This window comes from Syngnathus leptorhynchus, chromosome 6 (genome assembly GCF_054491065.1).
Source record: "Syngnathus leptorhynchus isolate UIUO chromosome 6, UIUO_Slep, whole genome shotgun sequence".
Classification (NCBI taxonomy): Eukaryota; Metazoa; Chordata; class Actinopteri; order Syngnathiformes; family Syngnathidae; genus Syngnathus; species Syngnathus leptorhynchus.
In genome coordinates, this window is record NC_141200.1 from 725,340 (window position 1) to 747,768 (window position 22,429).

At 49.1% G+C, this 22,429-nt stretch overlaps 4 protein-coding genes across 5 annotated transcripts in view; 2 read left to right on the top strand and 2 right to left on the bottom strand.

Annotated features, from left to right (window-relative positions):
* Nucleotides 1-71: 71 nt before the first annotated feature.
* Nucleotides 72-6,488, bottom strand: fkbp16 (FKBP prolyl isomerase 16). Its single transcript, XM_085914334.1, has 8 exons — nt 5,996-6,488; nt 5,750-5,919; nt 5,105-5,193; nt 2,212-2,429; nt 1,746-1,930; nt 880-957; nt 535-654; nt 72-455 (listed from the first exon to the last, which is right to left on the bottom strand). Exons 1-8 carry the CDS (start codon nt 6,366-6,368, stop codon nt 369-371), a joined length of 1,320 nt encoding a protein of 439 aa, XP_085770460.1. The 5' UTR covers nt 6,369-6,488; the 3' UTR covers nt 72-368.
* Nucleotides 6,489-7,761: 1,273 nt separating this feature from the next.
* Nucleotides 7,762-19,424, top strand: LOC147055061 (RNA polymerase II elongation factor ELL2). 2 transcript variants are annotated; one of them, XM_085914330.1, is made up of 12 exons: nt 7,763-7,984; nt 9,857-9,904; nt 13,903-14,024; nt 14,511-14,665; nt 15,355-15,596; nt 15,698-15,822; nt 16,528-16,633; nt 16,775-17,168; nt 17,254-17,308; nt 17,535-17,706; nt 17,826-17,870; nt 18,115-19,424. In XM_085914330.1, the coding sequence occupies exons 1-12, from the start codon at nt 7,847-7,849 to the stop codon at nt 18,223-18,225; spliced, it is 1,713 nt and encodes a 570-aa protein (XP_085770456.1). In that variant the 5' UTR covers nt 7,763-7,846; the 3' UTR covers nt 18,226-19,424. The 2 variants fall into 2 exon arrangements, with proteins under 2 accessions (XP_085770457.1, XP_085770456.1); XM_085914331.1 differs by lacking the exon at nt 9,857-9,904 and having other exon boundaries at nt 7,762-7,984.
* Nucleotides 19,180-22,211, bottom strand: pex11a (peroxisomal biogenesis factor 11 alpha). The gene is made up of 3 exons (XM_085914338.1): nt 21,862-22,211; nt 21,667-21,782; nt 19,180-20,824 (listed from the first exon to the last, which is right to left on the bottom strand). The coding sequence occupies exons 1-3, from the start codon at nt 21,915-21,917 to the stop codon at nt 20,256-20,258; spliced, it is 741 nt and encodes a 246-aa protein (XP_085770464.1). The 5' UTR covers nt 21,918-22,211; the 3' UTR covers nt 19,180-20,255.
* The window catches only part of slco3a1a (solute carrier organic anion transporter family member 3A1a), a 29,053-nt gene continuing 28,691 nt past the window's right edge, over nt 22,068-22,429 (top strand). The window contains exon 1 of the mRNA XM_085914326.1: nt 22,068-22,398. The gene's annotated coding sequence lies outside the window, so the exon portion shown is untranslated. The remainder of the gene's footprint in view (nt 22,399-22,429) is intronic.

The following is a 22,429-nucleotide window of genomic DNA, read 5'->3' on the forward strand; positions in this document are numbered from 1 at the left end:
AGTTTTTCAAATTAGAGTTTTGAAATGACACAAAAAAGTTATACTTTTATTGCAAATTGAATATTCCCAATAAACCATTCAGAAAAATATGTAACTTTGTCAAATGGTCCGAAGAGTTTTCAATTAGGGCTAAAATCGAATTTTGGAGCAGGGTAACAAATAAAGGTAGGAGTAGGGTTACAAATATTTCAATACCAATTGCTCCCGATGTTGCTTCTGTGAGGAGTGCAAAAAATGGAACCAAACTCATCTGAAGAGCAGCAGGCAGGTCTTTATATGAGTGACCTTCACGATAAAAATGGAGATAGGCCACACACAGTATGTAGTTCTCGATGGCGCACTGTAAACTGGAGTGAACATGATGGAGGTCAATTTCTCGCAGTGAGGATGACTGACGTCACTAAGCTGCCCAATGCCACCGCCAGAGCCGCGAGGATCAACTTCCACGAGATGCTCTGAAGCACAACACGCAAACACGTCAAACATTTGCCATGCCGTGCTGACGTTGCACTTTTCATCTCAACCCAAACCCACCGATGTTGTGTGCTTGGAAGGGAGGAGGAGAAAAGAGGCCCCGAGCGCCGCTGCGGGCTTCGCTTCTCGATCGCCCCCCGACTGCCTCCTCACTAGCTTGGAAAGTTCAGCGTGGATAGCCTGGGGAACACCAAGTGCATATTTTACAAGGACAATCCCAAATACTCTGTCTGCCCCGCCCGCGCCTTTTTAAAACTAGCTACAGCCCTGTGTTGTCATTTTTACAATGGCCAGCTGGTGGCAGCACAACATTGAAATGGCCGAAATTTGTGGTCAATTCCAGAAGTCAAATGATTTGAAAATATCAATCTCCTTCACTGTTGAGCATTTCATTTTGGGTTGTACCTTGGTGGCCGGCTCCAGCTTCAGGGCCCTCTTGAGCAGCTCCATGGCCTCAGAGTAGTCACCCAGGTCGGACAGGATCTGAGAGCAGAGCAGAGCAGAGCAATTCCATCGGCCAGGAGAAGCATTTGATTGCATTTGCACTTTTTCAATTGGGTGACTTTTTGGAAGAGCAAACTTTTGGGTTTACATTTGCTTGTTTTCCTCCTTTTGTTCCTTTGAAATATGTCGAGTGGCGTGGATGTAATTTCCCTCCATGCCACTAAAGGGACTCGCTCTCATGTGCATTGAAGTGGCGTGGTGGATTGGAACATGGCAAGAAATAAATAGACGTGCTGATGATGGTTACTTTGACCTTCTGAGTTCTTTGCCGTGTTATTCGTTCGCACACGTTTTAATGGCCCGTTGATCAGACCCAGGATTGGGATTATTGATCGTTTGGAAATTCCGGATGTGAGTGAGGAGGGCAAACGTTTGGAGTTGCTGAAGACGGAGAGAGAGAGAGGGGGGAGAGAGAGAGAGAGAGAGAGAGGGAGGTATGCTTTCATCAGCGCTATTTGTCTTCTTCAATGGCCATTGTTTCTTAGGTGCGTGGAGAAAAATCGCTTTGCTCGCTTCGAATGCACACGAATAAAGTACAACATTGCATTTATAGCTGGAGGCTAAATCTAGAAGGCCAACGTTTCACTTTTATCTGGAAATATCCATGTTAAAAGTCAAGATCGTCTCCGTTGCAATCATCATCAAATATTCAGATATTCAAATACAACGAGTCAGAAAATTGCAACGAGTTAGGACGAAAGTGACTTTTTGAAAGTGTTGGAGGAGCTCTGACATGGGGAGGGGAGGGGAGGGGGTGAGCGCCTGACCTTCCCCGCCCTGTAGAGGGCCTTGACGTTGTCGGGGTCGAGGGCCAGGACGTCGCGGCTGGCGTGGAGCGCCTCGTTGTACTTGTCCAGTTTGAGCTGCGCCGCGGCCAGGTTGTTCAAACACTTGACCCGGTAGTCGCGCACCTCCTGCGCTTCCTCCTCGCCACCGCCACCGATGGCATCTGCTGGGGGAAGATATCCTTTTCAACAATTCACGGGTGTGCTAATGACGCCATCTCCATGTCTCGCGTGTCATCCGCCGATGACGAGGCGTTTTGACGTCGCCGGTGGACATTTGCAACGCCACCAGCTCGGGATTGAATGTCGCCTGCCGCCGCAGCAGACTGTTTGATTGGCTCTCGAGAAGAACAAGTGAAAGTCAATAGACAGGAATCCAGCCGGGCCTATTTGACCCCGACCGGAGCATTTTGTCTCCAAAAACAGCGGCGACTCGGCGAGGTCGTACCCTGGCCGCAGGTGGTGAGCACGTCCAGCGCCATGCAGTAGGCTCGCGCCGCCTTGCCGTACTCGTCCCTTTGGAAATGGAAGTTGCCTCTCTCCCGCTTGTGGTTGCCGAGGCGGATGCGATCGGATAGCGGCAAATTCAGCGGATCCGCTTTGTCCCTGACGTCCAGCAGCTGCAGCTGGTAGAGCAGAGCAGCCCGGGCGGGGATGTCGGGCTCTCTGGAAAACAGGCAAAGTTCACAAAGGCCAGCCCTAGATGGATGGCTGAGTTTGTCCGGATCCATAAATCCCTCAATCGCTGGAGCGTGACGCTTCTTCGAGGCCTATTACCAAAGTAAAATTCAACTTTGCCAGCCGTAAAGATTTTTTTTATTTTTGTTTTCAATCCCAAGGCATGATGCGGGCAGCACAGCTTGTGCATGTTTGTCTCCCATCTTATCTTCCCGTTGCACAATACGGCGAAGGCTGCCTATGATGTAACACTGAACATCAAGCCTCATCATTTTTCCTACTTCTGCCTGTGCCTCCTCTAAAATGACTTCCTGTAAGCGTGAAAATAAAGTGGTACGCCGAGCGGCCCAAAATAGGGCTCTGAATGTTGACAGAGGAAATGAAATCCCGGCCAGCCAAAGTCCCAGCTGGACACTTTTGGGCCCGTTCAGTGTGTTTTGACTCTGGCGTGGATGTGCAGCTCGCCGTAAAGGCGTTTATCCGTAATCCCGCCCTCGCTGAGACGTCACGGCCTTTTTTCCTCGCGTGCTGCCACACTGACCAAGTTTCCAGGTGGACAATTTGCCTCCAAGCAGTTGAGTCCAATTTATGGATTTTCACGCTGTAAGGCAGACTTTCTCCCCACCATGCTGCTTATTCAATTGGGTCATGATGACAAACTCTGGCAGGGCAGGGCAGGGCCCTCGCTTTGATGACCACGGCAAATGTTTTCATGTATGGCGGGCAATAAATGTCAGAAAACGATAAGCAGCAAATGAATTTCCCCTTCAAGCCGCTGCTGACATTGCCATGGTGCATAATTTCCAGGCAGAAAATGTCACCTTCCACTGATTGCTATCACCTTGCAAATTGACCGCACGCCCGCACGCACGCACAAAAGTGACGTCCGCCTTTCCACCGACTCACGAGCTTGAGCCTAACGCACGATGCAAATCATCACAGACAGGCTAATCAATAGCATTTCTATTGAACTGATGGATAGTGTCGCACAAAAGGTGCAGCGACATAGACAGACAGACAGACAGACAGACCATCTCCATGGAGTGCATTCATTTCAGTGGGGAAAGAAAATGGGAACGTGGTCCAGAACAAATTCAATTTGTCTCTCAAGGCACCACTGAAATGCTTTTTGTCCCTTCTCCTTTTTTTACTGCCTTGTTTTGTCCAATCCAAACGTCCAGATAAGATTCCAAGCGTCATATTTTGGACGTCAGACGTTTGTGCGGGCGCACGCGTGATGACCAAGCGGTGACGTCTCAGCCAGATGAGATGAGTCACACGGTGACGCCGGCCGCCACTTGGTCACCTGGCACATTTCCTGTCTGCGCTGGCTGGCTGGCTGGCTGGCTGAATTCTCCCACACGCACTAGATTGTCAAGCAAGCAAATGACCTCCTCCCCCTCCTCCAAGCATGCCGGTCGGTGCGTAACATCCATCTGCTTGTATTTTACAAATGAGGAAGTACGCGTGATGCTTGGCGGGTTGCCGGGCAACGCTACGTCACTGCTCGCCGTTAGCTCACGCGTGCTAAGACCGGCAAACGAAATGGCACTCGCCCTCTCCCAAAGCTTGAGCCCCGAAACAAAAAAAACACATCACGGCAATAAATGTCATCCTATTTTGCTGGCCTGGCATCATCAGCTGAGTGGCACTGCTTGAACTGAATCCACTCAGAGAGGAGCCCGAAACTCAAAATGTGGCTTGAGAATCCACACAATGGATCGATGGCCGTGCGCTTCAACACGTGGTGTAGCACGGAGCGCTTCTCAACTCTGAGCTAGCACCTGGACGCCAAGTCCGTGTTTCTGCCCGTTGCCCATGTGACATCGCTGCGCCGCATTTCACATTTCAGATTTATCGATGTCCTCATTATCGACACCGTGTAATGATAGTTGTGAGCAAATCATGAGCGTAGGTGCTAAAGGTCGATGAAAAGTGGTCCGGACCATCTGGTGTGCCTCCTCCACCTGACTCCCGAGCACACATTTCTAATCAGGCACACGAAAACAATGATTAACTGAGCCAGCGCAACTTCCACTCGGGCAAGGCCGAGCGAGCTGCGCCAAATCTAGAAGCGAGCACTCTGCTTGAAAAACATCCCGACGGGAGGGTTGCGTCATGTTTTTTGTGCCTCCTGCATTAAGGCCAATTTCCTGCTTTTATTCAGCTCCGACAGCAACAGGTTGCCTTTCATTTAACGGCAGCGGGAAGAAAAATTGCACATGGCTCGTGGAAAAGGACCTCATTAGGTTTCCTCTGCTCTAATGCATATGTTTGGCCACAATGACAAAATGCATTTCTCTCATCAAATCACATTTGGATTGTCTTGAGCTTTTGAATCTGGTCAAGTTATCTCAAGCAAAGATGAGATTGGAAATCAAGCTGGGCCCGTGTTTAGACTGGGCGGGCCTTTAATGGTGTGAAGGTTGTAACGCGAGTCGTTGGGAGGTTACGCAGCCAGGCCGCCTCTCAATGGGACTCGGCGGAAGCCATCTGCTCCTGTTTATGGTTCATTAACCCCGCTGGCCTAGAAAAACAGACCCCCCCCCCCACACCACGGCAACAGGTAGAACGGGGCCTCAACCCGCCCGCTATCGCTGTCGGTGAACAACAACAGGACTCCGCCCGCCCGCCTGCCCGCATTTACCATCAAGAATTCCTACCTGCCCAGTAGCCCGTAGGTGTAGTGGGAATGGGCCAGCAGTAATGCGATCTCGCCTTTGCGCATGGACAGGACGCACTCCTCCAGCGCCTGCACACACACACACACACACACACACACACATAGGCACGCTACGTGAGTGTGTTGCCAGACAGCAAGTGCGCCAACAAAGCTTTGCTACCGACAGTGGCCACGTTTGTTTCTCAAATCATCTCGTGGATCTGTTCCAGCCTCCCCAAAAAAGAAATACATTTGACATTTGATTTGTTATCATATATTTGGGGGATTTAATGAATGAATGAATGAATTTGATATATTACATTCCAAGACCAATATATTATAATTCAGAGTTTGATTCTTCTTCTACATCTCCATGATGAATGAGTGACTCTGAGAAGGTCATCGATGCAGATCTTGTTGTCTGCGGGTAAACATTCCACAATTTCAATACGTGTCCGGAAAGTGTTCAAACGCAAATCCGTACTTTTTATTTCTTGAATCAAATGAACCGATTTTCTTTGAGCACGCATCATTTAACCAAAGAAGGTGGAACTCCAAAATAGTCTTTCATCATCACATAGATGGCATGAAAAACAGAATTCCTCTCAAAACGTGTCGCTGACTTTGGCACGTCGCGCTCGGTTACCTGGCTCACGTCGCCTTCGCCGATAATAAACAACAACTTGGCGTCCTTCTCCACCACGGTGCGGTCTTCCAAGACGGCCTGCATCTTCACCGTGACCTGCTGGCCCCAGATGGGCCGAGGGGCTGGGGGGGCGGCGGGCTCCAGAACCTTCTTCCTCACCAGTCGGTCATCTACGTGGGCAAAAAGGACAGCGGTCCCGGAGGGCATCTAAAGCACGCAATAGCGGACGGGCCGAGCTTGCGCTACCTGTTAAGTGCTGCCACTCTTCTTTGAGGAACAGCTGCTCAAAGGAGATGGCGGTCCACTCCTCCACGACATATTCCGGAAAAAGACTCTCTGCCGAGCTGTCCCTCTCGGCTACGTCCTCCTCAAAAGACGGTTCTTGGAAGCGCACCATCTTCCAACTGTTGGTCTTCTTCAATTGCCCACATCTTTGGGTCTCTGCTGAACTCTTTAAGTTCTCCCATGTGATGTCTCCTGCGGGGCTCTCATCTCCATCCCTCTTGGGTGGACCCGGTTGGTCCTTCCTTCCTTCCTCAAGTCTGAGCTCAGATGTATTGTCCCTCACCTCTCTCTCCGCAGGGTCCTTGTGGTCCTCACAACGACAATGTGATTCCATTTCCCGGTCAGAGAGCGGTGGACACCATCTGCCCTAGTCTCCAGAATTGGATGATCTTCTCAGGTCTAAGTCAGTCAGTCGGTGGTTTTGCTGTCAACGCCTAGGAGCGGCCTAAAAAAAAATTCCCATGATGTCATATTAACGAAAAATGCCTCATTGAATCCAGATGGCACCGCGTCCCCAAATCCTGCTTTCATCCACGGAAAAAAGTCCCACGTCCCGCCGAGTCTTGCGTACGTCCTGCAGTGGACGTGACCTTTGACCTCTCCCTGCGCTTACATCTTATGGCGCAAAAACCAAAGCAAAAATGAGCGATGTAAAGAAAGCGTGCAGCGGGACAAAACACTATCGGGCGGCGAGCTAGCGCGGGCGCTAATCTGCGGGATTACAAGAGAAAAACCTAATCTGCCGCAACGTCTGTAAGCTTCTTAATGACTTCACTGTTGTGCCCAATAATGTGGCTTCCACCAATGGCGCTGACCAATGGGATGGCGGCCAAGGCAAACTCATTTGAAATGGAGGAGAAAATGTTTGCCACTTGAAGGTGAAGTCATGTTTGCGTAGGCTCGGCCGAGGAAATGATGTTGGCAGAAAAACATTCAACAAGAGGCCGCTTGTTCAAGACACAATTTCAAGCACACGCTAGAAAGCCCATGGACGCTAGCTAGCTAGCTAATGGATGCTAGCCGTGAAAGTTCCTGGCTTTGAGCCGATTGTGCTCATTTCCATTTTTTTTCTCCGACTTTGGAAAAAGTAGCCCAGCCACCTTTTTATTGGTTGAAAACAAGGCCTAAAAGTATTTTGTGGGCAGGCACGCGACATTAATAGTTGTGCCCTGGTTACAGACAGCCACTCCGTCTCAGCCTTTTGCTAAATCAACACGCAATGAGTCACATGTCATGTCCATGGAAGTCAATCAAAACAACTATTTGGCAACTTGAGTCTATTTTTCCTCACGTTAAGAGATTTTTTTTGCTGAGATTTGATGAATAAATATATATTTTTAGAAATAAACCCCCGTTCTAGTTTTTCCTAACAAGTCTGTTTACCGTTGGGAGTCCTATATATATTTTTCTTCCCTAAAATGGTACTTTGTGTAAAAAGTTTGCATTGTGAAAACTTTGTCCTGTCTCCGCGTGTGACTTTGCATCCCAGCCAATGCTTGTGTTTACAAACACACAGACACGCGCAGACATAAACAGCACGATCCAGTTTTGCCGCCTGGCTGGCTGGGAGACCAAAATAGATGTTAAAGACCAAAAAACCCCTCCCACTGTGGAAAAGTGCGACCTAGAAACCGAAAAAAAACCAACAACAACCTCTGTCCGTACTTAAAGGTTGTGCTTGTACGTGCGGCTTTGCGTGTGCACGCGTGCATGTTTGCCCAGGAGCGAGCGAGCCTGGCCCCGCCCCGTTCAGCCCTCGTTGTGACGTCACAGGGCAGGAAGTCGCTGGTCGCGTTGTGTTCAGTTGTAGAAATGGCAGCGCTGAGGCAGGAGCGTCGCTACGGGCTCTCCTGCGGCAAAATCCACAAAAACAGCCCCAATCGAACACTTTATCACGTCAAACTCACTGACACCGCCATCCGGACTCTCGAAATCTACCAGAACTTGAAGGTAGGACAAATGATCATCTTGAAGTGCTTTTTTTTTTCTTTTTCCTCCGCAAACGCTTTCTTTTCTTTTTTTCTTTTTTGAAATCGAAAGTCCAGAAGCTGTAAAATTCCTGCTTGCTGGGAAGTATTTTCCAATGTTGCTGCTTCAAGTTGTAAATGCAGTTGTGAGAAAACGTGTTGTTGTTGTTGTTTTTCCTGCTTAATAAACACGGGCTTGGCTTGTTGGGACTTTTGAAGGGATTTGATCAAATTGTCATCGTAAGCCTCCAGAACAATTTGTTTTTTTAGCTCCATAAGAAAAGCCGATCTCATATCGAATGGTGCTTGTTTATCAAAGAATAATCCCTTGCCATATGATAAGAATGTCCTGCTGTTTTCACATCGCCTTCCAAAACGCAGCAGTTGAATCAGTAGGTCACAAAGTACCAGCAAGTAGAATATGTTACCCTCAAAGTACTTCCAAATACAGTATCAGCTCATAAAAAGATGTATTTGATTCCAAAAAGCCACTGTAACGTGATTGGCAGTGTGAACATTAACATGGCACTTGTACTTGAAGAATAATTCCATTAAAATTAATTGATCAAAAAGGTAAAACATGTACTAAGGAAAAAAAAAAGCTTGAAACAAACTCTACTTGAAGTTTAACTTGTATCCTAAAATTGATCTTCATGAAAGTTTAGAAACAAACTGTTCTTAAGGCCTTAATGCAAATGTATTGTGCTAAAAACTTGTGTTCGAAAATTGATCTGAATGAAACAAACAGTTCTTAAGGCCTAAATGTAAATGGAATGTGCGCTAAAGTGAAATACAACTAAACTGCAGTGTGGGACGATCTTTGGCTTTCACTTTGCCCGTCGATGAGGTCACCGATTATCATCCCTGCTTGCTCAATAAATCAATAACTGTACTTGCATAATGTTTCCATTCCAAAAAGGTTAAATACAACCAAATGGTACTCTGGCAGCCTACCACTAGGGGCGTTCTGACAACCACTGAGTTGAGTGAAGTCCTGTGTGTCACTGTCAAAGCAAATGTACTGACCTGAACTTTGGCAAATAAAAAAAGAATTCCATGTCCAAAACCGTTGCATGAAATAAAATATACTTGAGAATTCATCTTTCCCGCATGCCACAAATGGTTAGCTCGGAAGCTAACAGCTCCGCATTGAAATGTGTCAACGTGGAGGCAATTTTTCTTCTTCTTCTTCTATGGAGTTGAATGGCAGCCAAGAAAATGGGAACAATGCTCCAATGCAACAGGGAGGAAGGATATTTCCCCAAAGCATTAATAATGAATTAAAAGCCCTGTCAATCAGCGGCGCAGCTGTAGTTCACAGATAATAGTCTCATCCTATTAACCATGTATCATCTTGCCTCAAAGGCACCACATTTTTTTCACATTTCTTCTTCATCCGTAGGGGGGCAAAGGGGAAAATAGAAGTGGTCTTACGCCAGCCCCACTTGTACGAGAGGAAGAAGAAGGCCTTTTAATGAAAACTAATTGCTTTCAGAAGGAGGTCGCTGCGTCCTCGGGGATGCGCCGTGCTCCCGATTGGCATTTGGTGAAGAAATCGGCTGCGATGGCCTGCAAACACGATAGTTTGCTTTGCATCCTGGCAAGAAAGAAAGCCCAGACCAGCAACGCACGTCCAGAGGCCCCAGTGACATTTTTTGCTGTTGACTCCCAAGGAAGTTTTTACTCATCACCATTTGTGGCAGGAGTTAGGAGGGGCGGGGCACAAAAGTCTGCTTCATCTTTTCATGGTTGTGTGGGCGACAAAAACTTGTTTGGCGCATCGTTGTCATGTTTTGAGGCTCAAACGTTTTGGGCACCATTCCAAAATATTGATTTGGCTGCTTTTGTCTCGCAGGCATCGCTGCCCAATCAGACGTCCATTTGCTTCAAAGGAAGTCAGGGGGTAAGTTTTTTTTTTTTTTTTTTCCCCACCTGTGCATCACAAACCGACTTGTGGCTCGCTTCCTAAGAAGCAGCCTTAATTACGCAAGCGGAACAGGTCGTCGACTTTTTGACTCATCAGATGGCGCCCAGATTTTCGCCACAAACAAGATAAGCGTCTGTGACAAATATCTTGAACGAGGAAAGACCTAGGTGGCGTCCGCCGCAGGTTTACCTCGCCGTCCCTCGTCTAAAAGAAGTCCGCCTAATCCCCGCCAGAGCCGATTGCCAAAGTGACTTTGCCGCGCGCACAAATGCAGGCCCGGTCGACGGCCGCGAGGTCTCGGAAGGTCCCGGAAGCTCAAAGACGCCCGTGTGGCATTTCGGGCCGATTGTTGGCAATGAAACGGCGGCGGCCTTGCGAGCCGGAATCATTGAAATGATGCAATTCCAAAGAAAGACGGTGCGAGAGCTCCACGTTTTTTTCAAGGAATTTTTCCCGGGCGGGTCCCAGGGCAAGGAATTTCACATCCCCGTGCCGGCCGGGCAACTGGCGATTGTGCTCGCCAGCTTTTCTCGGCGGGACTGAGACGGCCTCTGTACGTTGTCGCTCAGGTGTTGCCGACTTGCGCGTTTCTACGTTCCGCCCGCCCTCTCCGTGATTGGGCCCTTTGGCCATGTTTGGAAGCACCACAAATGAGTCTTTTGCACTTGTCATCTTTTTGCTGGCCGCCTCCCCCTTCTTTTTTTGGGGGGGGGGGGGGGGGGGGCTTGGAGCTAATCGGAATAACAATCGTAGCAATGCGGCGCAATCTCAGCGAGAGTGGCGCCACGTGTTGCCCGTGGCTTCTTCCGGGTTGCTCAAGTCCCAGCTGTCTTGGAGTGTCAACGAGGTCCTTTTGAGTGACCGGGCCGGTATTTGATTGCTGTCCGAGCTTGTGTCTTTGTGCAGGTGTACCTAAAGAAATGACCTGCCCTGTAAATATTGCCTATATTTATTGGATTTTGTGGCATTGTAGAAAATAAGCAGGCATCCTCCAGGGAAGCGCCGTTATTGTCTTTGGCTCTGAGGTAGGGAAAAAAAGTCAGGCAGTTGTTGTTGTCTCCATCCTGAAGGGGGGGCGGGGCTTGGAGGGATGGGGGGGGGGGGGACGCAATGAGGCTGACAGATTAGCCCTGGCTCGGTGGAGAAAGACTGATTCTGCTTGGCATAACAAGGCGGCAGCACCTTGGGGGATGTTCGACAGTTGCCCATCCCCATCTCCTCACGCGACTGCAGACAGCGCGCCCCCCACCTCCTTCCCCTTTTTTTCCGCTTTTTTGCTTTCCTGTCTCAACCCCCCCCCACCGTCGTCAATAATTTTTCAAGCACATCCCAGCCGGGCTCACAAAGAGCTTGTTAAATAAAATGCATTTCTCGCCCACCTGGGCTTGATCTCCTTCAAGCTGGAGGGCTTGAAGGTTCTGCGCAGGATCCAGTTGAGTCCCAAAGAAGCTTTTGAATAGGATACTTTTTTGAGAATTCGACTCATCTTCGGTCAACAAATTTATTTTCAAAGTTCACTTTTTCCTACTCTTCAAAATGTTTTGTGTCAAAAAAAAATCCATCAGTGACTGATGATGTCAACAAATTGTTCAGTCCAAAGAGGGAAGCAATCAGGTGGAAATTCACTCGCTTGACCACAGTGCCCCCCCTCCCCCGGCGTGGAACATTCCGAAAGGGGGACCGTCCCTCATGCACCGGCTTTCCTGGAAAGCCAGCCCCCCTCCCTCCCTCCCTCCCCAGGCTGGCTGGCCGGCCGGCCGGCCACACGTCCCCGCTGTTCATGAATAATCCAGGCGAGCGGCGGGGGGAAGCGGCGAGAACAAAAGGACGGCAGCTACGGCTGAGCGGGCTCCGATGAGAAGACAATGGGGACTAGTGTGAGGACAGACGAGAGGGGGCAAGAGGCACAAGACATTCAGCGAAGAAAAAAAAAAAAAGGAGATGGATCCCTTTGGTCCATCTTAAAAGATGAGCCGTTTGAAATATGCTCCGGGATTTAACCATGGACTTTTTAAACAAGGACATCAGCCATGGCGCCCTGTGTCCCCCTCGCCCCCCTCCCCCTAGAGATTTTCTGTTCCAGTCCAGTTCACACCTTACGATGGCTTGAAAGTATTTGACATCTCCAAACACAGAGCGTGCCCGGAGGAGCAGATGCGGCCGGGTCGAGTCGGGCCGAGCCACAGAGGCGGTTATTGTATCTGTGGGGGGGGGGGGGGGGGGGCAAATGTGGCCGTCCTGATGCTCGCCTCCTTCTGGAAGCGTCTAAACGGCGGGTGGCATTGCGACCCACGCACGCACGCAGGCACGCCGCTAATCACGTCCTCCCCGTGAAGCAGTTCATCATCAGATGAAATTTGCACACTTGTAATTAGCGCAGAGGCGTTGAATGAATTCTTGCCTTCATAGCCAGACGGAGAAATATTTCCCGGACGACCGCGTCACTCGACCATCGTTCAAAGGTGCCGCGTTGGAGCTTTTAATTGTTCCGAGCCGTTACGTAACTTGATGAATGACGTAACCGGAGCGTCTACGGCCAGCCCGCGCCACGGTGATAAAAATGGCACCCGCTGGAACAGTTGGAGAGCAAAGAGGAGCAAGAAAATGCTTCACTTGCTCTCCTCCAAAGTGTCTATCTGACCTGAGTCACATTGATTAGAATTAGAATGCAGAGGGTGGGTGGGGGAGGCCGCAGGACGGACGTGGTGGTGCCACCCTTTGGCCGAGCGTCGCTTGGACTTGTTGCTTCTGCTGGATGTCCCTCAAAGCCAACCACGTCCGTCCATCCGTCCATCCGTCTGTTGCCTGCTCCTGTGCACTTTGATGCTTTAATGTGTCTTGATTTGCCCCAATCCCAAAGCAGACATACGCAGACCCCCCCCAACACACTTTGCGAGCGTCCAGGCAGAAATAGGTCAGACTTAATGATCAGCTGCGTGTCTCAAGTGTCCATAGCCTTGCCGCCTTGCTTCCTTGCCGCCTTGCTTCCTTGACCCCTTGCTGCCTCGTGTCCTTGCTTGGTTGACCCCTTGCTTCCAAGAGCCCTTGCTGCCTTGCTTTCTTGCTGCCTTGCTTCCTTGCCGCCTTGCTTTTGCATTTTGTGCTTGACCGTGCTGCTGATGGGGGCAGGGTGAATGGCATGCGCGTTGGCTTTCACAAGGGGGGGGGGGGGGGGTGGAAGAGTCGCTGCACATTGGCTACCGACCCCAAAAACAAAATGCTTATGGCTTTGCTGCATGACTGGGCATTTGTGACAGTCCTGCCCGCCACATCTGCCAGGGGCAACCAGCCCCGAGCCACTCGGCTTCTAATCAATCACATTTGTTTTCCTTCAGCCCCCCCCACTCCAAAAAAAATACGTGCCGCGACATCCCACATACAAAGACGACGGCACGCGGCGGCCGCTCAGTCATCAGTTAGCGCAAATTCACACTCGCATCTAAAAGATGAAAATAATGATCGAGGACAAAAATGTGGAGGGCAAAAAAAGAAGCCGTGAGCGCTTTTGCCAAGGACGCATTACCTGCTCGCTAATGACTTTGCCAGTTGAACTTTGCTTTTAGTGGAAGTAGGTTTTGGGGTCGTTTGATGTAACGCGTCCCTGACAGAGACAGCCTCGCTCGCCATGCTGTGTTGCCATGGCTACATGGAGAGGGAGGGGGGGGGGGGAACCGCTCTGCCATTGTTCTGTTCAGCCATTCAGACAGACTCCTCCCACAAACGGCAACAGGTCACCATCCTTGACCTGGGACGACGAGTCAGCCGGTGTGAACAAGAAAAAAAAAGAAGCGGGAGCAGTCAAAAATATTTTTCAAAAGTCAGGCGACATCTGGGATTGATCAGCCAGCCCCGTGTTTTACGGAACCGACTGGCAATGGCAGCTCCAGCCGATGGTGTCAAACTTTATTTTGACCTCCTCCAAATATATTTTGCTGCTACTCTTATTTGTTTTCTCTCTATTCGACCCTTTGTAGTACATCAAGATCCCGACTTCGGAATCCCCGGACGGATTCAGAGTCTTCTCCTTCTACCTGTCCAGCGACAGCAAAGACAAACCCCAGTCCAGCTTCGACTGCATTCATCAGTTTGTTTCCGGGTAAGCAACCACGTGCGTTAGCCCACAGGACACGCCAGGCTAATGCTAAAATGATATTTTGGAAAGCGGAACCAATGAGGTTGAACCTCACTAACAGTCGACTTTTAAGTTTCTGCGCGATGCGCTTTGCACTCAAGCTTTGTTAAGCCACGCAAGACGTTAGCTAGCTTGCTAGCGACCGACGTCAGCCGCCAACTCGGCCGACTGGGATTAAAATGAGTTCAACTGATTGATGCTTTCCAAGAAATTCATCATAAGAAGCAGTTTAGCACGGTGCGTTCTGAATGTTTCCGTTTAGTCTCCATCTCAAAGACGCCAATTGTTTACGGTCGTCGCCGCCGCTTATCGACTAATGAATAGAATTGACGTAACCCGTGCTTTCCGTGAAATACGGTGCCCTCGGAAATGTGTGCTATTATTACGATGATTGTGACGGATGGCTAGCGCTCAGCTTGACACGCTAATACCCGTTTTTGGCGTGAAAAGGGAAGGCAAGGATCAGCTGGAGAGCCAGGGCAGCATCCAGGACAAGATCACCGTTTGCGCCACCGACGACTCCTACCAGGCCACACGGGAGCGCGTGTCCCAGGTGGAGAAGGACATCTGGAGCCGCTCGGCCATCGAGATCAAACCGGGGCCAAGTAGGTCACGTTATTTGATCCCGCCGCACGTTACCCGTGGAATCGTGGAGATGGCCGACGCGATAACGGCCTTTGGTTGAACTGCTGTCACGCTGCTCTGGATTGGATTGGCCTCAAAAGCTCTGAGATTCAAGCTCGTGACAATTGTTGACACTTTGATGAAATGGGAGTCTTGAGCTGTTTTTACATCTGTGCAAAGTTGACACAGAAAGGAGCACAGAGGGGGTCTTTTTTTGTTGTTGTTTTTTTTTGCCTTCACTCTGCAAATAGTCGCCAAAGTGGGCTCGCTACCTTTCGCATTGAACCATTTGAGCGAGGTGAGTTACGTCCGTCTGCCTCGGCCACGTGCTTCTTCAGAATGCGTCTTGGACCTATGGCGACCTCCAAAGTATGGCTTAAAGTTGTAATAAGATTATGGAGCGCAGATAGCTATAAGCGGCGCCTGGCCAGGTCCGCTCGGCCCAATTAGTTGGAGGCACGTTTGCGAGCAAGAAAGGGCCTCTGTTTGCTTGTTGCTTCAACTTTGCTGCTACTCTTGCAGCAAGACTTGTTTGGCCACTTTGCTGGGGAAAACGTGCTGGCTATAATGGCTAGCTAGCGCTTGCGTAACCGTGCTGAAGGTATTTGACTCCATTTGGGTCCCATCTGTTTTTTTGCTCGACTGAGCACGTGTCTTTGTTTTTCCTCAGGTAAGTGCGTGAAGGTCCACAGGAAGCAGGGTCCGGTCCCGGGCTCAGACGCCAGCAACAAGCACTCGCCCAGCAACAAGAGGAGCCTGGTCCCCAGCCCCGCGGCACAGCGGCCCTTGCGGGAGCGCCTGGTCCATCTCCTGGCCTTGAAACCGTACAAGAAACCCGAGCTGCTGCTGTGGCTGGAGAGAGAACGGGCCGCTCCCAAGGACAAGGCTGACCTGACCTCGGTGCTGGATGAGGTGAGATAATCCGACGGTAGAGATAAGATCACCGAGAGAAATGAAACGGCGGATGATCCCGAAAAAGAGGTCATCAAATTGCAGCTTTTTTTTTTGTTCAGGTTGCCAAGCTGAACCTTAAAGACAACAGCTATTCTCTGAAGGACGAGCTCTACAGACACGTCCAAAGAGACTGGGCCGGCTACCTGGACGAGGAGAAGCAACTCATCCACAGGCTTCTCATCAGGTTCACTTCACCATTGCCACTTTGGGCTGCTCTGGTTTTGTGTCCATTTCATCTTAAAATGACTTGAATCCGCAGCGCCTCTGCTGGCTGTGACACGGTAGCGCACTCTGCGTTGATCAAATTTGAATGGCTGAATAATGACGTCATTATGATTTGACATTTAGTACCTTTTGAAGTTGAGTTTGAGTCTCAGGAAGAAAATGGAACTGAAAATATTTTGGTGCGCTTTTTCGGTAACCGCTTCAAAACCGATAGCCCAAAAAACAAACCGGGTCAAGTTTGTGAGGCTACCGATACAAAAAAAACCTCTTGCATCCAAATGAGTTTTTCTCTGCACTGATGAATCCATTCAAGGGCACATCAAAGTGGAGGGAAATACATTTGCCTCGTACAAGTGGCATTAGCGTGCGTAGGGTAGCACGGAAGGGCTGAGGCTCGCCAGGCTGAGCTTTACAGGGCTTTACGCTTTCTTTCTTTCTTTCTTTCATGCGCCTGGCAGTAATTACGCAGGTCGTGTGCTTCTCAAGTGTTTTGGCTAATTGTGCCCCGTCAGGCCTCGTTAACAAGCCCCGCTAAGAGCAAAACACTTTGCTTCAAGCTCCAAGCGTAAAGATGCAAATACAGGCAGCGGGGCTCTTTGTGATTGTGGCGCACTGGCTGATCATTTCTCACAACAAGGTGATGTGTTCTTCATCTGGTCTTCAGGAAGCTTCAGCCCCTCCACAGCAGCGGCGGCCAGTTGAGAAGTCCCCAAGGCAAAACCCCCGGGGACTCTCCTTCTCGCTTCAGCCCCGCAAAGACGCTCTCGGCGGTAATTGTTCACCTTCCATACTTTGGACTTTCCCCGGCCCGTGAGGGAAGCGGAAGGGAATTCCCCGAGTGATTGCAAAGGCACTTGACCCGTGTGTCCGTTTTGCCGCTAATATCTAAACTTTTTTTCCCCCCCTCGTAGAAACGCCCTTTGCCTTTGGATCCATCCAACTTTCAAAGCCCCCAAAAACAAAGACTCCTAGAGCACTGCTTACCACGCCAGTCTCCTCCGTCCCAGGCGGACGACGCCATCGCCGAGCGGGCCCAAAGCTCCTCGGACCACAAAGGCGACAATCATCTCCGGGCCTGTCCCAACGGCTTGCACTCGCCCCATAAAGTGTCCGCCGCTCCCAAAGCGGCTTCCGAGGAGGAGCCCGGCGCGGACGCTTCCCTTTGCACTGACCAACAACTGCCCAACGCTCTACATAAAAAGAAAAAGTCCAAAAAGCACAAAGAGAAAGAACGCGAGCGCTTAAAAGCGGAGTGGATGCTGGAAAGCAGCCCGGACTCGAAGAAGAGCCGAGAAAATCTCAAAGGTAAAGTCGTTCAGTCACGAGTTGATGATTGACAACCGGCTGAGCTGGCTGGCTGGATTTGCTCATTTGCGTGCTTTCTTCTTAGGAGAGAAAACCCCCGTCAGACAAACCACAAAAGAGGACCTGCCGGACTTTTTCTTGTGAGTCAATACCATCCAAAACTTTCACATGAAATCAAAGGAAAGCCAAAATGTCTGCGTTCTTCCCCGAAACGGACTTTGAAAACAAATGACCTTATGCTTCCATCTGTTCAACTCATTACGCGGCTATAGCAACTCACGCCGCTATCCTCTGGCGCCACCTAGCGGACGATTAAAAAAAAGACATTTCAAAAATAGTTTTTTTTTTTTTTTTTTCTTCTTTCAGGAAATACAGCTCAATTACAGCACTGGAACAACGCGAGCAATACAAAGAAGACTTCTGCTCCGAGTACGACGAATACAGAGCCCTTCACGACCGCATCGGCGCCATCACCGAGATGTTTGTTCAGTTAGGCTCCAAGATCAACACGCTCTCGCCGGGAACGCAAGAGTACAAGGTACTGCCCGGACCCGCCGGGGTCAATCCCGTTCCTCTACTTGTAAAAACACGGCTGATAAGCAGAGCTGTTTGCTCCACCCCACCCTCCCCTCCCTCTCTCTTTGAAATGTTTTCCAGCTAATGGAGGAGCAAATACTACAAAAGTACCGCAAGTATAAAAAGGTACGTTTCAATTATACAGAAGCAACTGGCATTTTTTCGGGATCCCAATTGTTGATGAACAAAGCGTAGCCTTGACGCCACCAGAGGGCGCTGTTTGCCGAGGCTGTAACTTGTGAATCAACCGGTGGAGTTAATCGGAGGCGCTTAAAACGGTGGCCGATATTTGCGTGTCGCTTTCAAAACAATTTGGAATGAACGGTTCGTTCTCAAAGCCAACTCACTGGAGCTCTCCCTCTTTTTGTAGAAGTTTCCCGGCTACAGGGAAGAGAAGAAGCGATGCGAATACCTCCACCAGAAACTGTCGCATATCAAAGGTCTGATCTCAGACTACGACCTGGCGCAGGAGCTCCCGTAGGAAGGACCACGGGGGCGAGTGCCTTGAGAAGACTTGCAGCCCAGCCAAAGACTGACAGGTCGGTCGCGTTTCCGCTCGACGACTCGTGTGTCGACGGGACGAAGGAGCCACGAGAGGCTGCAAAAGAATTGTCCTGCTGTAAACTGGGCAGATGTGCAAATGAAAGCCAAATCCTGCTTTTGTCCTTTCCCCCAAATTCTAGAGTTGATGGTTCGTGCGATTCTTTCGTCATATTCCAAGGACGCTACAATCAGTCGTAGGGGGGAAGAAACGCGCGTCGCTCGGAGAAACGCTTTCGCTCGCTCTTTGACGCACTTTATTCATTCATGTCAAAACGTTGATTTGTTTGAACGACTCAACTATTGATTCGTTCGAACGACTCAAACCCATAAAACAAGGCTCCCGATCACGTGAAGACTCCCGTCCGTATTTCAAAACAAACCAGATTGTATTTAATGATTAAGGGAAGCAAAAATCAGGAGGAGTCAAACTTGATTCAACTTGAAGCCTTCATTTGCATACAAAGAAACGTATTTTTCTGACCATAAGGATGATGGCATCATCCAGAAAATTTGAATGAATTCTATTTTTTAGTAAATATGTTCGGAGGTAGTATCGGGTCAGGACAAAATCAGGTGACTTGAGTGGCAAAAAGAAAAACCCCACATGATCGGGACATCCCTACCAAAACGAAGCACTGGAACCCGAAAATGTTGATCATTGGACCGTGTCAATTTCTGCGTTTCTATCCAGCTTTGTGTCTGTCGCCCACGTCAAGTCGGCTAGCTGACCACAATTGTTTCTTTTCTTTTTGTAAATCACAAACACATCAATATTTATTAGCACGGAAATAATTGACTGGATTATCGCAGATGTGATTTGAAAATGGCCGCAGGTCGCTCAAAGTAATGCGCTTCAATAAACACCAGCGAGCCAGCCAGCCAGCCAGCGAGCTTAGTCAGCTCAGAGGACAATATTTATTCCGATTGCACAGAATACTCTTTTCATTCCAAACAGAGGGGTGCCGACGCATTTCTTGACGCTAAAGCAAACTGGAAAAGAAAATTGAGAGAGTTAAGGAAAAGCCAACAAGTGTCATTGCGAGATGTCGACGGGCTCCACCGTAGCCGTTTTTGTAAGCAGCAAAATACTGAAGGTGCCTTTTTTTTTTGTCCACAAGGACAATAAAAAAAAAAGAAGAAATTCGGCACCACAGAAGTGCTTTTGTGTCGCAAATTCATTTTTCACACCCTTCTTGGCAAAAACATCTCAGCGGGCCGGCTAACGACCCTCGAACCCACGTGCGCCTCGGGAACACGTTTTGGCACAAGGGTCATATCGAAAATGTTACACGGCAACTAACGTGAGCGAAGAGCCCTCTCATTTTTCTCCATGTGACGCAACCAAATGTGAAATGAAAGAAATCCCGGCCGGGGAGAACAAATGTCTTATTTATTTCTCCGTGTTGGGATTATTCCTGTTCTTTGTTTGTTTTGTTTTTTTCTACACTAAAACCTGCAAGTGTGGGCCAAGGGAAATGGAATATATTTGTTGCAAATACTGGCTTTGGAAGAAAAAGCTTTCAGGAAAACAAATGTATTCTTGTCTCAGACCCCCCAAAAAAAGAAAAAAGAAAATAAAGCTATTTTCAGTGGAACAGTGTGACATTTAGAGACGTGTGTGTAAAAAAAAAAAAAAAAAAAAGTGGTTTTCAGTGCGAGCCTACCGACTATTATTTTTTTTTTTCCTACTTTTTGACGCCGACTGCCAACTTCTGTCAGCTTGACCGTTAATATCAAAACGCGATGGCGAATAATCGAGTTCAAGCCACAATCGTCTACATCGGTTCATCCCCCTCATACGTGAAAAAAATTTTTTTTTTGCTGAGTCATCATATTCAATCTATTGCGCTGCCCATTCAAAATATGAACTTGAGAATTAAAGTTCAATGAACAATAATCAAATTGTGCTTTTCAAAGCTTCCGACTAGTTGGATCGCCCTTGTCCGAGCCAGGAAAGGAACGCGTGCGTCACGCTTTGATTTTCAAATGGGGCCGCACGAGGGTTACGATTCCCACGAGCGACGACAGCAGGCCGCAAAAGGCGACGGCGCCCGCATTGGGGCGGTAGATGCCCAACTTGTCCAGCGGGATGGACAAATCACAAAGGTTCTTGACGGTGTCCAAAAGCAGGGCCGGCTGGGATTTGAAGCAGTGCAGCAGCAGGAAGACCAAAGCGTCCAACTGAGGAACGCTGACCTCGGCCACCTGGGGATTCTGCTTCAGATGGGAAATCATTTGCCGCCTGAAGTGCTTCTCCCTGGTTTTCTCCGCCACAAAGCGGGAGATGACGTAAAGGTCTCGGCTCAGGCTCATGACCAGCGAGAGGAGGTAGAATCGCGAGGCGGCCGCGCTCCAACGCTCCTTGTCGATGCCGGCCAGGAGGCCCACGCCGGCGGCCCACAGCGCGTTGTCGCAGATGAAGTAGAAAGCTCGGCCCACGTCGCCCGCCGCCAGGCAGAGGCAAAGCGCCGGGTCCGAGAGGCGCGCGTTGCGCTTGGCCGACTCCATGGCGTTTATTGCGTTCCCCAGCCTGAACACTGACGAAAGGGAACAGACAACAAAAACAAAACGTGACACAGCAAGCTAATCGTTAGCCGGTCCAAATGTCAACATTTGGCCAACAGATCTATTATTTGGGTGATTGCGCAATTCTTTGCCTTTCCACTATTGTTCCATTTAGGTCAAAGTCGGATTGGATGTGTTGTCACGTGATGATTTGAAACATGCAAGACACAGCATGAACTTTCTCCGACATTTTGTGAGCACCGTGAGCCAAAATCACTTCAGAGAAATAATCAAGCGCTCTGCCGAGCGAGCCTTGACCTCAAAACAGCAACAGGAGGGACAAAAATGTCTTTGGAAAGCAGAGCTAGCAGCTCGCCTCGGAATTTTCCATTGAATCAGAACTTTGAAGTCCAAAGCCTGTCAGTCTGTCAGTCTGTCTTTCTGTCTGTCTGTCTGTCACCGCGCACACACGGAGCTCAAAGAGACAAGCCTCAAAGTCTCCAATGCATTTATTCAGTCAAAGGTCTCTGGCTTTTAGATTTTGATGACTTGAGAAAACAATTGATTCATAGTTAGACAGAAATGTGTTCACGACTGTGAGTCATGAATGGAGGGGGGAGAGAGAGAGAGAGAGAGGGGGAGGGGAGGGGGGCTTTTGTTCCTCGTCATCGTCGAGGGTTCAATTAACAATAAGAATGTTTGGAGATTTGAATGTGTGGGTAAAATGCAATGACGTCATTGGAAACCAGTACAAATGTCATGAAAAAACAAAGTTTGTCGTGAATGTAACAATGAAATATTGATTCCGAGTTCCAGAGGAAAGGTCGAATAAGATGAGCAAATCTTTGGAACAAACATGATTGATGGAACTCACGCTTTCGTCCAGCGCTCATGTTTGCCTCCAAACGTTGAAGTTTGCTCACAAGATCCTTTCGCCGCTTGTCGTTTCGAAGCGCGTACGCACACAAGGCACACGCGTATTGGGTGGCTCTAAAACAACAACAAACAATTCTTGCTACTTTCTTTTGCGTAATAACGTCAAATCATAAGAAAGAAAAAAAAAGCCTACCTGAAAAGACGATCCCTACCCTGACTCTGGTTGATGACGTTTTGCAGCAACTCCATGGCTGCTGCCTGCCTGGCTGCCTGGATCGGATCGGATCTTTGGAGAACAACTTGTTCCACTTGTTGCACGCTCTTTGGATCCGATTTCGCTGACTCAGCACAACGCCTGCCTGCCCGGCTGCGATAGTGTTCGGTCGTGCGGGATTACGCCCGGGTTTAAATTAGAGGTCAAAAAGAAAATAAAGTTCGCAGCGATGGTTAAGAATTCAACTCGGTGCGTTCGGTCTAAACTCGTTTTAACACGGAAGTTTTAGTGGGCGTAACAAATGCCGAGAGAGTTTCCGTCACGGACTGTTCGCGTTAGTGTTACTATGGTAACGCCTTAATCACTGAAATTTGGTTTTTATTGATCAATCGATCGATTTATCAATCCATCCATCGAGACCCGATTTTAAGACCACGGACTATTCACACCGGATGTCATATTTATTCGTCCAATTGAGTGTGACTCATCCAACATCGTGTATTAATCATCTGAAAGGTCAGATCGAGTGGCGAACTTGAGAGATGAT